Source organism: Stegostoma tigrinum, chromosome 25, assembly GCF_030684315.1.
Source record: "Stegostoma tigrinum isolate sSteTig4 chromosome 25, sSteTig4.hap1, whole genome shotgun sequence".
NCBI classification, from domain to species: domain Eukaryota; kingdom Metazoa; phylum Chordata; class Chondrichthyes; order Orectolobiformes; family Stegostomatidae; genus Stegostoma; species Stegostoma tigrinum.
Genome location: NC_081378.1, coordinates 24,444,016 through 24,459,329, shown reverse-complemented (window position 1 = coordinate 24,459,329; position 15,314 = coordinate 24,444,016). Strand labels below are relative to the sequence as shown.

Genomic DNA, 15,314 nt, shown 5'->3' with positions numbered 1-15,314 from the left:
TACAGTATGGAAACCCGAATGGCACACTGCCTTCCAAGTGGGGCTCAATCAAGATTTTATACTAATAATAATTCTCAGCTAATTGATGGAGAGCATGCATGAATACAAGACCATGACAACATACAGACTTGGGGGGGCAAGTGCTCAGCAATGAAAGTTCCAACAGGACAGAGTAATCACCTGCCCTTCAATAGTATCACAATAGTTAAATCCTCCCTCAACAACATTGAGTTCACCATTGACTTGTGTTCAATTTTATCCTCCCCCTCTATTTATCCATGATATCTCATTCTTGGCCAACGTCTTGTGTTATTTTGCAACGTTTCCCCTAATTTCTGTAGTTTTCTTTATAGAAGTATTGCGCATTTTTCTAATTTGTTGTCATTCTTCTTCATTAGCATGCCTTCCTTAGATTCAATTTTCATTTGCTCAGTGTTGTTTATTCTCCTACCAATCTATTTACTTCAGTCTTATACAATCTGTATCTCTGTCAAACTGTGTAGTCGAATGCATCATAAAACATGGAAACAAACCCTTCAGTCTAACTCGTCTGTGTTAACTAGACATCCTACTCTGACCTAGTTCCATTTGTCAGCATTTGGTCCATATCTTCCTAAACTCTTCCTATTCATACATCCATACAGGTCCCTTTTAAATATTGTAATTGCATTCACCTCAACCATTTCCTCTGGCAGCTCCGTACAAACCCGGAACAACGTTTGTATGGAACATGTTACCCCTGAGGTGTTTTTAAAATCTTTCCCCTCTTGCCTTGTATGCTGCTTCTCTAGTTTCAGACTCCCCCATCATAGCGGGGACAAAAGACCCCTTGGCTCTTCATCCTACCAATGCGCCTTGTGATTTAAAGCACAGTTTTAAAATTTCTTGAATGGCATGTGGGCGTTGCTAGTAAGACCTATAATTGTTGCCCATTCCTAATTACACTCAAACTGATAGACAGGTTTGACCATTTTGGGCATATTTAGTAGTCAGTCACATTACTATTACATTTTGATCATTACTTCTTGGACATTATTCGACAATTACTTTTTATTTGTTCCAACTTGGTTCTTATTATTAGGTTTAGCAATTTGATCTTACCTTGTTGGGTTTCCTCTCTGATCCAAGATGTAAACACTAACGTTCTCTTGGCTTAGTTAGAAGTATTTGGAAATTCTCTATAGTCAGAATTTTGTGTTCTTTAATCATTTCTACATATTTTCCTACATATTTCATTCACCAATTCCTTTGCCCTATTTGTTAATCTGTACTGTGTCCCTTTTCTAAATCAATCTATGTGGGCTGTGTTTTAATCTCTGTTGAAAATGACTTTTTTTTGTACTTCTATTATCTTATATTAGATTAACAAACCAACCCACTTCCTTCCCTGTCATTTCTAAATAAATTATAGCTCGAAGTATGTGTCCTCTTGCATCCATGTTTTTGACTGGCATATTGCATTTACATCCTGCTTCTAATTATTGCCTCCAGTTCCCCATTTATTTGATAATGTTTGGCTGTTATTTTTCATTCTGGTTATCTCTCCACCAAGCAGCCTCACTGACTAGAGCTTGCTAATCGTGACACCACACATCTCTATGCTATGATATCACAGTGGAACAAGGAGAAGAAGCAGTCCCAAAAACTACCTGAGCTGGTTTGGGAATTGAATACGCGCATTGGTATTATTAAGTACTCTTTAGCTAACTGAGCCCTTGCATTAATATATCCATATGAAACACATCCGTCTCAATTAGTGAAGTCCTTTCCACAGTCTTACTCTATGAAGACCTGGGTCCTTATAGAGCTCCATTGCCTTCCATTTACTAGTGCCAGCATTCCATTAACTAGAATCCCTCTGGCCCAAACTCCTTATACAGCCAGACATTTGCTTGCCTGGATAATAAAGTGTGAAGCTGGATGAACACAGCAGGCCAAGCAGCATCTCAGGAGCACAAAAGCTGACATTTCGGGCCTAGACCCCTCATCAGAGAGCCTCTCTGATGAGGGGTCTAGGCCCGAAACGTCAGCTTTTGTGCTCCTGAGATGCTGCTTGGCCTGCTGTGTTCATCCAGCTTCACACTTTATTATCTTGGATTCTCCAGCATCTGCAGTTCCCATTATCATTAGACATTTGCTTGCCACATGTTTTTCTTTAAGCTGTTTAGTGAATGGTTTGGACAATAATTTGAAGATCAGTTACCACCCTGGGTGTCCTGCCTTTATTAACATTGTGCCCAGTTCCTGAAGCATATTTGGCAAGAGTGGCAGGTTTTAAAATATTTTTTAAGTTTGAAAACCATTGTACTGAATCATGAGTAACCACAACCAAGCACTACACAGCTGCACAAAAACACTGCTATACTTTTGTTCATCTACCTCTTAAAAGAACTCCTGTGCAAATTTGGTGTCCATCAAGTTGGGCATTAGGTAGTGGAACAACTTCTATTTCAAACATTCAATATAGGTTATAAATATTCTTTCAGTGAATTATAGCATGTACAGATGCAGAATACTGTACTACAATAACATTCTTATTTTTCACACTGGACCTTGATGTCTGAATGCCAGTTATGTTAAAATTCAGCAGTGAGGAGTTGAATTGAGATGAGTTGATTAATATCACTTTATTTCATTTAATTCAGTAGCTTTAGAATACAATGCCAGAGGTGAGATATCCTTGTAGATTCAGTTACATCTGAATTTGTTCCATGGACGTAAGGGCAGTGATTAATAGAAATTCCAATTGTTGATTACCATTTTTGAAAACTGTACATATTTGGTATTGTTATTTACATGTAAACAATGTGATTGATAAGTGACAAAATAAAATCTCATCATTGCAATGATATTTGTAAATAACCAATCTGAGTAACATTTAGCACTGTACTAGTTAATGTTTCAACGTACCTTTTTTGCTAAGATCAGTGTGTCTTGTTTACCATTTATCATCTTAGCATTAATTCGTTCGGAGAGGCGGGTCACCTGATCAGAGATTAGATCCTTTTCCAGTAATTGTTCCTCTTTTCTTACCAATTTTAAGTCCATCTGCAATGATGGAGATGAGTTAAATTAATGGAATATCTGTGCACAGCAAATTGAGACAACGGGCCGAATCTTGTCTTTTTTATCTGTGTGAATTGCATTGAATTTTTTAGAGGGTACTTCACCAATGAGGCCTAGTGAGTTTTTTTTCCACCGTATCTTACCAAATCTGCCTTAGTAACTCTGAACCTCATCCCTATGGTGATACTTGTGTTCAATTCCAGCTCCATCTTACCATGGGTCATTCCTAGAACAAGTCATCACTGTTGAGATTGGAATAGATAGGCTCCCTTGCACCTGTGCCACCTTTGAAAACCCCTTGTGCACCCAGACAAGCACTGATGTATGGAACTGCCCTGCTTGATTCCTGCCATTTGCCCTAGGCAGGGCAGATGGGAGAAATGGGTGCCTTGCTTTGTGGGAAGGGACTAGGGGTGCTGCTGAATGCAGTAGTGCAGATGCAGCTTCTCTTTCCCGCCACCAGCAGTGAAGGGCATGGCACTAGAACCTGCTGGTCTGGTGCAAGGTACCACCCAGGTTAGATCAGCCCCAGTGGTCTGGAGGAGTATCCAGCACTGTAGGAAGATGGTCAATGTCCTTTATGCCAGCATATGTGCTACTATCTTCTCTTGATACATACAGTAAATTCAATCTTGGCTAGCGTACCCACCTTCCAAGGCTCATGCTCTACCATTCTCGTTATCACCTGTACATCTTTCCACTCACTGTTGACCACCCCAACCCCTGACAGCACCAACTTTGCATGTCCTTAGTGCTGTCTTTACTTGCTGGGATACCTCTCCACCTGGGCAAAAGCAACAGCAGTGCCACCTATTTTAATCTCTCTTAATATTTGCCTCTTTCTCTTTCGGGAAGAAAACAGCACATATCAAGACACAGTCAAAACAGGTGAGGAACTGGCCAATACTTGGCTCCTCACCCCTCATGTGGAAAGCATCCTGACTTTGACTGACTGTCTAAAGTCCTGGACTGATATTGCAAGCTGTCCTTGACTTACTGTGCTGGAACTGCCCTGAGCAAAAAAACTACTACTTTTGATTTAACAGAGGCCTGCTGACAATTATGACAACCTTCCTGCCTCTATGTCAATGCTAATGAGGTCATCAAGATCGGTAGGAACAGTGCACAAAGGCAAAGCAATGCAAGGCAGGTAGGCTCAGAGAAGCCAACATTTTGGCAGTGTGTGAAGAGCCTGAATGCAGTCTGATTCAGTCAATGAACTGGGTGCTAGTTGTTGAGTGCATAATCTCCTTGCAGCATGATAGTTGCTGGTGCATAAGGGCTTTTAGATGCTGGCACGTATTGGATGCTATTGTCCAAGAACATGTGGCCAGTGGATCATGCCCTGAGATGTTGGTGCCTAGTGTCCAACATGGAGGTTCCTCAAACAAAGTGTTGAGCTCAGCTCACCTGATACTCAAATGTCCAGCTCGTTTAGCTTGGTAAAATATGAAGCTAAATATTAATGAGATGAATTGAGCCATTCATAACAAAAACCCATTGCTGGAAAAACTCTGCAGGTCTGGCAGCCTCTGTGAGAAAGCAGAGTTAACATTTTAGGTCTAGTGACTCTTCTCCAGCTCTATTAATTATGAAATGTTAATTTCTATCCACAGATGCTGCAGACCTGCAGAGTTTTTCCAGCAAATTCTGTGTCTGACTTCCAGTATCTGCAGTTCCTTTTGGTTTTTTGAGCCTTTTTAATAAGGTGTTTAACAAGCTATTGTCACCCTTCATTGGTAACTCACCGGCTGTCTGGCTTGTCAAAAGCATAAAAGATGGCATAAGAATCTCCCAATTTCAAGGTAGACCTCACCAGGCTTCATGCCTGAGTCTGCTATAAATTTTGCCATAGCTGATGTTGCTCAGACCCCGACAAGATTTCGCCCGATGAAACAGGAAAATAAAACTTTTTAATTTATGGAGTGTACCTTTTATGCCCAAAAGATCTAAAGTCCAAAATACCAGTTTGAGTAGGTAATGTTTTTAAAGCTGGTGATCAGCTTTTGTTAGTTTAAAAGAATACAGAGACATGGGAGAAAGTACATAAGATGTTTACAAGAATAACTGAGCAGATACAATATGCAGAAAAAACAAAATAGGCAGCAATCTAAATGGTGACCAGGTAAAGTCTCTAAAATTGTAAGTTAAACGTGGTAAATAGAATGAAGATGGGGCCATACGAAAGGTCAGCAGTAACTAAGAAATTTAGATGAAATTTCTTTACTCAGTGAGAATGTGGAACCTACAACCATGTGGAGTGGTTGAGGCAAGTAATGTGGATGCATTTAAGGAAAAGCTAAAATTGTGTATGAGCCAGAAAGTGATAGAATAAGATAAGTAAAGGTAGGACTCAAGAAGAATAGTACGAGTTGAATAGTTTATTCTAGGTTGTAAATTTAATACAATTTTGTAGGTTTGTGTGGTGTTAATATATTCTTATTTGTACTTTATTGCTTTGTTTTATCAGAAGGTAATTGAGAAATGTTGATTAATAATTTCCTTATATGGGGAAAATGTGTCTTAGCAGCATGCCGTGGTAAACTGGATCCTCCTTTTAGTGATTAGTACCATGCTGAGACATTTCCCTAAATAGTAATGCCATATCATTAGCCAAACACATGCCATTTTTGTCAATGTTCATATAAACTGGAAAATATTTTAGAAAGTATCCAAAAATAATGATATTGTTTTCAATTGGTGGAAATGTATAATTTGTGTTGGTGAGCTCAGTTGTCTCGACAGCTATTTGATTTGATTTATTATTATCATATATACCCAGGGACAGTGAAATATTTTGCGTACAGTACAGGCAGCTCGTACCATACATTAGAGTAATCAAACAGAGCAATGAATACCCTGTGTAATGGCTACGGAGAAGGTACACAGAGAGTGAGAACAACATAAGTTTAAAACTTGGGAGATCCATTCAGAAGTCTATAAGAAGCTGTTCTTGAATCTGTTGATATGTGTGCTTGAGCTTTTATATTTTCTGCCAAATGGAGGAGATTATAACTGCAGTGGAAGAGTTCTTTGATCATATTGGCTGTCTTCCTGAGGCAGCGAGAAGTATAGATGGAGTCAAAGGATGGAAGCTTGGGTTGCATGATGAGTTTGCAGTGCACTGTAATGCCAAAAATGTGGGTTTAATTCCTGCACTGGCTGAAGTTACCATGAAGATTTCATCTTTCTTCATCTCTTTCCCCCTTCCCTGAGGCATGGTGACCCTCAGGTTAAACCATCACCAGTTGCCTCTCCGTAATGAGAAAGCAGCCGTATGGTCTCGCAGGGTTGTGGTAACTATATCTGTTAATAATTTGTGACTGGTCTTCAAGTTACCAGAATATATTTTGTGAGCTTTTACATTTTTTTTAAGCCAGCAGTTGGACTTTTTTTTTAAAACAAATGTAGGCATAAATTTCTCAGTTCTATTAATGAAAGGAAAGACTCGTGGCTGCTATTACTACATGCTGATGATAATGTTCATACAGAAAGTATATGCGTTATGAACAGAATTTGGGAAATAAGAAAAGAAAACAAGTTCCTGTTAGAGTGTAAAGTAAAGCTGGTAAAATGAGAGAATAATGGCTGAATAAACATAGTGCGATTCTAGTCAAGAATAAAATAGAATCACTTTAGATACGGACAACTGGGTTCAAATGAAGCTCGAGAATAATATAATGAGTGTAGGTGCATTTTGAAGAAGGAGATCAGGACGGCAACTAAGTTTATGGATAATTCGAAGAGATTCTACAAGTGCATTCTGAGAAAGACAGCAACAAGATAGAGAGTAGGGTACCTTAAAAGTCAAAGAGGTCATCTTTGTGTTGAACCTCCAGGAGATGGGAGAGATATTAAATGAAGATTTTGTGTCCATTTTTACTGTGGAGAAAGAAATAGGGGCCAGAGAACTTGGGGAAATAGATATTGATGCTTTGAAAACAGTTCATGTTATAGAAGAGGAAATGTTGGAGGCCTTAGAAAATATAAAGGTGGATAAATCACCAGGGCATGATCTAGTATATCCCAAGACTTTGTGGTAAGTCAGGGAGGAAATTGTGGTGAGGTGTCGGATGACTGGAGAGTGGCTAATGTTGTGCTCAGAGATAATGGGAACTGGAGATGCTGGAGAATCCAAGATAACAAAGTGTGGAGCTGGAAGAACACAGCAGGCCAAGCAGCATCTGAGGAGCACAAAAGCTGACGTTTCGGGCCGAGACCCTTCATCAGAAAAAGGGAGATGGGGAGAGGATTCTGAAATAAATAGGGAGAGAGGAGGAGGCAGATCAAAGATGGATAGAGGAAAAGATAGGTGGAAAGGAGAGTGTGGGTGGGAAGGTAGGGAGGGGATAGGTCAGTCCGGGGAGGACGGACTGGTCAAGGGGGCAGGATGAGGTTGTTGGTAAGAAATGGAGGTGTGGCTTGAGGTGGGAGGAGGGGATAGGTGAGAGGAAGAGCAAGTTAGGCAGACGGGGACGAGCTGGGCTGGTTTTGGGATGCCGTGGGGGAGGGGAGATTTTGAAGCTTGTGAAATCCACATTGATACCATTGGGCTGCAGGGTTCCCAAGTGAAATATGAGTTGCTGTTTCTTCAACCTATGGGTGGCATCATTATGGCACTGCAGGAGGCCCAGGATGGACAAGTCGTCTAAGGAATGGGAGGGGGGAGTTGAAATGGTTTGCGACTGGGAGGTGCAGTTGTTTATTGCAAACCGAGCGGAGGTGTTCTGCAAAGTGGTCCCCAAGCCTCCCCTTGGTTTCCCCAATGTAGAGGAAGCCACACCGGGTACAGTGGATGCAGTATGCCACATTGGCGGAGGTGCTTGATGTGGAAAGTCATCTTGGGGCCTGGGATAGGGGTGAGGGAGGAGGTGTGGGAGCAAGTGTAGCACTTCCTGCGGTTGCAGGGGAAAGTGCCGGGTGTGGTGGGGTTGGAGGGGAGTGTGGAGCAGACAAGAGAGTCGCGGAGAGAGTGATCTCTCCAGAAGGCAGACAAGGGTGGGGTTGGAAAAATGTCTTTAGTGGTGGGGTTGGATTGTAGATGGCGGAAGTGTCGGAGGATGTTGCGTTGTATCTAGAGGGTTTTTTTAGATTCGATTCCTACGGTGTGGAAACAGGCCCTTCGGCCCAACAAGTCCGCATTGCCCTTTGGAGCATCCCACCCAGACCCATCCCCCTATAACCCACACACCCCTGAAGACTACGGGCAATTTAGCACGGCCAATCCACCTATCCTGCACATCATTGGACTGTGGGAGGAAACCCACGCGTACACGGGGAGAATGTGCAAACTCCACACAGACAGTTGCCCGAGGTGGGAATTGAACCCGGGTCCCTGGCGCTGTGAGGCTGCAGTGCTAACCACTGAGCCACCATGCCGCCCCAACAACACCACCCCAGGTTGGTGGGGTAGTATGTGAGGACTAGGGGGATTCTCTTTTGGTGGTTATTGCGGGGGCGGGGTGTGAGAGATGAGGTGCAGGAGACACAGTTGAGGGCATTCTCGACCACTGTGGGGGGGAGGGGGAGGTGTGGTCCTTGAAGAACGAGGACATCTGGGATGTGCAGGAGTGGGAGCAGATGCGGCAGAGGCGAAGGAATTGGGAATGGGGATGGAGTTTTTGCAGGAAGATGGGTCGGAGGAGGTGTATTCCAGGTAGCTGTGGGAGTCGGTGGGCTTGAAATGGACATCATTTGTATGTTGTGCCTTTTACTTAAGATGGGATCTAAGGAGAAGCCTGGGAACTACAGATCTGAGAGTCTGACTTCAGTGGCGGGTAAGTTGTTGGAAGTCATTCTGAAAGGTAGGATTTATATGCATTGGAGAGGCAAGGAATGATTAGGAACAGTCAGCATGGTTTTATGTGAGAGAAATCGTGTCTAATAAACTTGATTTGTGTTTTTTCAGGAAGTAACTGAGAAGACAGGGCAAAGTGATAGATGTTGTTCATTTGGACTTTGGTAAAGCCTGTGATAAGGTTCCACACAGTAGACTAATTAATAAAGTCAGATCATATGGGAGTGAGGATGAACTTCCCAATTGGATACAAAATTGGCTTGATGGCAAGAAATAGTGTGATGATCGAGGGTTGTTGTTCAGACTGGAGGCCTGTAAGCACTGGTCTTCCACAAGGATTAGTTCCAGGCCCACTTTTGTTTGTCATTGATATAAATCATTTATATTCGAATATAGAAGGCGTGGTCAGTAAGTTTGTGGATGTCACTAAAATTGGTGGTACAGTGAAGAAGGCCATCTAAAACTAAAAAGAGATCTTGACCATTTGGGTCAATGGGCTGAAGTGTGGCAGATGGAGTTTAATTTGGATGAATGCGAGCTATTGCATTTTGGTGCAACAAACAGGGGCAAAACTTATACAATTAAAAGTAGGGCCTTGGGCAGTGTTGTAGAGCAGAGAAACCTAGCTGCTCAGGTACACAATTTTTTTTGAAGTTTGCCACACATATAGATATGGTGGTTAAGAAGGCATTGAGCACACTTGCCTTCATTCATCAACCATTTGAGTATAGGAGTTGGGATGAAATATTTAGGCTGTGCAGGACGTTGGTGAGGCTTCTGGAATACTATACCCCGTTTTGGTCACCCTGTTATAGGAAGGATATTATTAAGCTAGAAAGGGTTCAGAAAAGGTATACGAGAATGTAAGGTTTACTAGAATGTACAGGAATGGAGGATTTGAGTTAAGAGGAGAGGGTGCATAGGCCGGGACTTTTCTCAATGGAGCCTGGGGGGTTGTGGGGTGACCTTCATAGACATTCATAAAAACATGCGGTCTATAGATAAGGTGAATGGCAGGTGTCTTTCCCTTGATGGGGACTTTTAAGGCTAGGGGTATATTTTTCCGGTGACAGAAGAAAGATTCTTTTACATGAATGGCATGAATTTCCAGAGGAAGTAGTGGATGTGCGTACAGTTATGATTTTTAAAAGACATTTAGATAAGTATATTAATTAGAAATGCTTAGAGGGATATGGGTAAGTGCAGGCAGGTGGAACTAGTCTAGTTTGGGATTATGGCTGGCATGAACTAGTTGGATCAAAGGGTCTGTTCCTATGCTGTATGAATCTACGATTCTAAGTTATAAGACAAAATTGACTCAAGTTGCTCCACACTATAATTAAGAAAGCATGTGGAGAAATGGAAAAGCTTTTTTTATAGCACAGTATTAAAACTATTCAAAAAGGATCTAGGAGGATTTTCCAAATGTATTATCCGGACACATTAATTTTTAAATAAATTAATAACTCTTTAAAACAGATCATAGCAATGCATAGTACTGAAATATTGTTGCATTATGAATGTCACATTTCAATATAGTTCTATTTCATTCACTATTTTGTTGTTTCTTTTTTGCCTAAAATAAGCATTTGAGAATTAATCATACTACAATATGTAAGCGTTCTCTTGCTTAGAATCAATCCTAATTTATGTTGCTGTAAATCTAAGAGGGTCAAACCAGGGAAAGCATAGGGCCCATTGAAGGCCACAATGGCAATGTGCACATGAAGTGGAGGATGATGGTAGGGCTCTAAATGAATACCTTCAGTTGGTGTTCATTTGTGAGTGTGGTGATGTGGATATAGAAATCAGAAAGAAGGACTATGATATAATTAAAGAAATTAGCTCAGACAGCGATAATAAGGTGTAGAGTTGGATGAACACAGCAGGGCCAAGCAGCAGCATAGGCGCAGGAAAGCTGATGTTTTGGGCCTAGACTGGTTCTGAGTGGTCTGACAGTTTTAAAAGTAGATAAACCTCCAGGGCCAGATTAAATGTATTTTCTGATGAAGGGTCTAGGCCCAAAACGTCAGCTTTTCTGCTCCTAAGATGCTGCTTGGGCTGCTGTGTTCATCCAGCTCTACATTTTGTTATCTCTGAATAAGCTGGGACTTTTTCTCACTGGGGCATAGGTGGTTCAAAAGTGATGTTGAAAGAGGTTTATAAAATCATGAGAATTGGTAGGGTTAATGGTAGGTGTCTTTCCCTAGAATGGGGAATTTCAAGACTAGGGGGCACACTTTTAAACCAAGAGGAGAGAGATTTTTTTAAAAAAAGACACAAAGGGAAAATTATTTTTCACCGAGGATGGTTCGTGTGTAGAATGACCTTCCTGAGGAAGTGGTAGATGTGGGCACAGTTACAATATTTTAAAAGGCACTTAGAAAAGTACATGAATAGGAAAGATTTGGAGGGATATGGGCCAGGAGCAGACGGATGGGACTAGTTTAGTTTGGGATTATGTTCAGCATGGACTAGTTGGACCGAAGAGATTTGTTTGTTTGTTTTTCTGCCGAATGACCCTAAGACAGGAAGGGATAAACCAGAAAACTTTGTCAGTGAATTTAACCTCAATGGTGGGGAAGCTATTCTGAGGGACAGCATTAATCGGCACTTGGAAAGACGTGGAATTAATCAAGAACAGTCAGCATGGTTTTGTGAAGGGGACATTGTGTCTGACCAACTTTATTTTCAAAGAGGTGAGCAGGTGTGCAGATGAGGGCAATACATTTGACATAATGTAAAATCTGAAAGAACTGTAGATGCTATAAATCAGAAACAAAACAGAAGTTGCTGGAAAAGCTCAGCAGGTCTGGCAGCATCTATGAAGAGAAATCAGATAATGTTTTAAGTCTGATGACTCTTCCTCAGAACGGATGGTAGCTAGGAAATGCCATTTGAAATGCAGAAGATAGAGTTGGGGGTAGAGGTCTGGAGTAAATGATAGGTGGGGATAAAGCCCAAAGAGAGAGAACATTTGTTCAGAGAAAGGAGTGGATAATACTCTGGCTAGAAGGGTGAATAGCTGTTTGTGGAGACTGTTACAATGGGTAGTGTGTAAAGGCAGACTATGTGATAACAAGGTCTGGTGTTTAGGCTAGGGGGCTAGGACATGGGACAGTTCAGACCCTAAAATTTTTGAACTCAATATTGAATCCAGAGGGCTGCAGAGTCCCCAAGTGGAAAATGAGATGTTGTTGTTCCAGCTTGTGCTGAGCTTATTCTGAAACACTGCAGCAAACCAGAAACAGATGTTGGCCAGGGAACAGGGTGGTGTGTTAAAGTGGCAGGCACCTGGAAGCTCAGGGTCCTGTTTTTTTTGCAGGTAGAATATAGATGCTCTGTGTTGTGGTCACTCAGTGTACACTTCATTTCCCCAATGTAGAAGAGACCACATTGTGAGCAGCGAATGAACTAAACTTAAATTGTGAGAAGTGCAGATAAAGTGCTGCTTCACCTGGAAGATGTGTTTGGGCCCTTGGAATACTGAGGAGGGAGGAAGTAAATGGGCAGGTTTTCAAGCTTTGGTAGTTGCAGGGGAAGGTGCCATGGGGCTTTGAGGTGGTGCTGTTGTGAGTGAAGGAAGAGTGGACCAGGGTGCCCCAGAGGAAACAGTCCCTGCAGAAGGTGGAGAAGGGAGGGAAGGGAATACATTATTTTGCTGGAAGTGGCGGAAATGGCAGCTGATGATCTTCTGGATGTGGATGCTGGTGGTACGGTAGGTAAGGACAAGGGGAACACTATTGCTGTTGAGGGAGGGAAGAAAGGGGTTGAGGGCAGAAGTGCAGGAGATGGGTTAGACCTGGATGAGGATCCTGTCGACAATGATGCTGGGGAATCCTCGGTTGAGGAAGAAGGTGGACATTTTGGAGGCTCCCTCGTCGAAGCTGGCCTCTTTGGAACATATGCGATGGAGATGGAGGAACTGAGAGAATAGAATAGAGTCTTTACAGGAGGCAGGGTGTGAGGATGTATAGTCCAGGTAGATGTGGGAGTCTGTGGTTTTAGTGGATATCAGTGGCCAGTCTATTCCCAGAAATGGAAACAGATGTCGAGGAAGGAAACAGAGGAGTCAAGAGATAGACCAAGTGAAAGTGAGGGTGAGGTGAAAATTGGAAGCAAAGTCAATGAATTTTTCCCAAATTCTGGATGAGAGAGGGAAGCGACACCCACAATATCTTTGATATATCAGAGAAGGAGATGTGGATTGGGACCAGAATGGGATTGGAACAAGGAATGTTCTAAGTACCCCACAAATTGGGCATAACTGGGGCCCACGCAGGTACCCATGGCCACCACTCTGACCTGAAGAAAAGGAGAGGAGTTCAAAGACATTTGACATAATGTATTTGGATATAAGAATGACTTTTGGTAAGTCTTGCAAAGTGGACTGATAGCAAAGTTAAGAGCTTGTGGGATCCAAGGAAATATATCTAATTGAATACAGAACTGACTTATTGGAAGGAAGCAGAGGATAATGGTTGAGGGGTGTTTTTGTGACCGGAAGCCTGTGTCTATTGGGGTTCTACAGGGATCAATGTTGGGACAGTTGCTAACTGTGGTACATACAAGTGACTTTGACTTGAATGCAGAAGAGTTCATCAGTAAGTTTGCAGATGATCCAAAAATTGGTGGGCTGGTAAATAGTGAGGAGGATCGCCTTGGAGTATGGGATGATGTAGGTGGGCTGATCACTGAGAAACAGAATTCAACTTGGGTAGGTATGTGATGATGCTCTTGGGCAGGACAAACCAGGTAGGTGAATGTATGATTAATGGTCGGACCCTGGGAAGAACCAGGGTTTGAGGGACCTTGGTGTGCATGTTGAACAATCCTTTAAGATAGTGTGACAGATAGATTAAGTTGTTAAGAAGACATTTGTAGTAGTTGCCTTTATTAGCCAGGGTCTAGAGCTTAAGAAGAGGGAGGTTATGCTGGAACTGTATACAACGTTAGTCACAAATAGAGTATTGTGTGCAATTCAGGAATCCACATTATAGAAAGAATGAATTTGCACTGGAGAGGGTGTGGATCAGATTTGAGGATTTTGCTTGGGCTGGAGAGTTTTAATTAAGAATAGAGTTTAGATAAGGTGAGTTTTTTTTCCCCTTGGGGTAGAGGAGACTAAGGGGGCATGTGACCGAGATGCAGAAAATTGACGAGCATGGATAGGGTAGAAAGGAAGAAAATTTCCCCTTTTAGGGAGTGTTCAATGACCTGGTGGCATAGTTTTAAGGTAAGGGGGAGAGATGTGAAGGGGATGTGAGAAAACGGAAAACATTTTTCCTTCAGAGAATGGTGGGAATCTGGAACTCGCTGTTCCTGTAAGAATGGTAGAGGCAGAAACACTCGTAACATTTAAGAAGTATTTAGGTGTACACTTGCAATGCCAAGGCATATGAGGCTACGGGTCAATGGTGGAAAATAGGATTAGGATAGTTAGGTGGTTGTTTTGACCAATGCAGACTCAATAGGTTAAAGGGCCTTTTTCTGTACTTTAGGCCTTTATGACTCTATGACTGATAACTTTAACTGAAATTTTAATTGTATTGAAGAAACTAAGCCTTGTTTCCCAAAATATTAGTGTTTTGAACTGTTGCTACTTATAATGGTTTTATTTTAAGTTTAAGAGGTGGTGGTTAAGCTTTGCACATCGTAACTGGGGTGATACAAGCTTGTGAAAAATCAATGACTTGTTTGTTACCTCTTCTATTTTTTTACTTAGTTCGTCAAATGATGGATCATCTCCTCCTAATAATCGTGATCTGTTCTCACATGAAGGATCTGCTAAGGTCTTCTCAAGATTTTGGACCTTGTCCTGATATAATGCAAGCTAGAAACAGAGAAAAGGTGGTTATGAAATCATGTGAAACTAACAGAAGTTCAAAGTATGTACAACATGTACTCCTTGGAAAAGGATCAAAAAGTACAGTGATAACAAAGTGTCGAGCTGGATGAACACAGCAGGCCAAGCAGCATCTCAGGAGCACAAAAGCTGACGTTTCAGGCCTAGACCCTTCTTCAGAAAAGGGGGATGGGGAGAGGGTTCTGAAATGAATAGGGAGAGAGGGGGAGGCGGATCGAAGATGGATAGGTGAGAAGATGGGTGGAGAGGAGACAGACAAGTTAAAGGGGCGGGGATGGAGCCTGTAGAGGTGAGTGTAGGTGCGGAGATAGGGAGGGGATAGGTCAGTCCGGGGAGGACAGACAGGTCAAGGGGGCGGGATGAGGTTAGGAGGTAGGAAATGGAGGTGTGGCTTGAGGTGGGAGGAGGGGATAGGTGAGGAAGAACAGGTTAGGGAGGCAGGGAAGAGCTGGGCTGGTTTTGGGATGCAGTAGTGGGAGGGGAGATTTTGAAGCTTGTGAAATCCACGTTGCTGCCATTGGGCTGCAGGGTTCCCAAGTGGAATATGAGTTACTGTTTCTGTAACCTTCGGGTGGCATCGTTGTG

General features: G+C 42.2%; 1 protein-coding gene across 4 annotated transcripts in view; it reads right to left on the bottom strand.

The window, feature by feature from the left end:
* The window catches only part of ccdc146 (coiled-coil domain containing 146), a 133,727-nt gene that overhangs the window by 3,975 nt on the left and 114,438 nt on the right, over positions 1-15,314 (bottom strand). For all 4 annotated transcript variants that reach the window (XM_059654578.1, XM_048554372.2, XM_048554373.2 and 1 more), the window contains 2 exons: positions 14,568-14,696; positions 2,911-3,048 (listed from right to left, as the gene is read on the bottom strand). In XM_059654578.1, the coding sequence (XP_059510561.1) occupies positions 2,911-3,048; positions 14,568-14,696 (267 nt within the window). The remainder of the gene's footprint in view (positions 1-2,910; positions 3,049-14,567; positions 14,697-15,314) is intronic.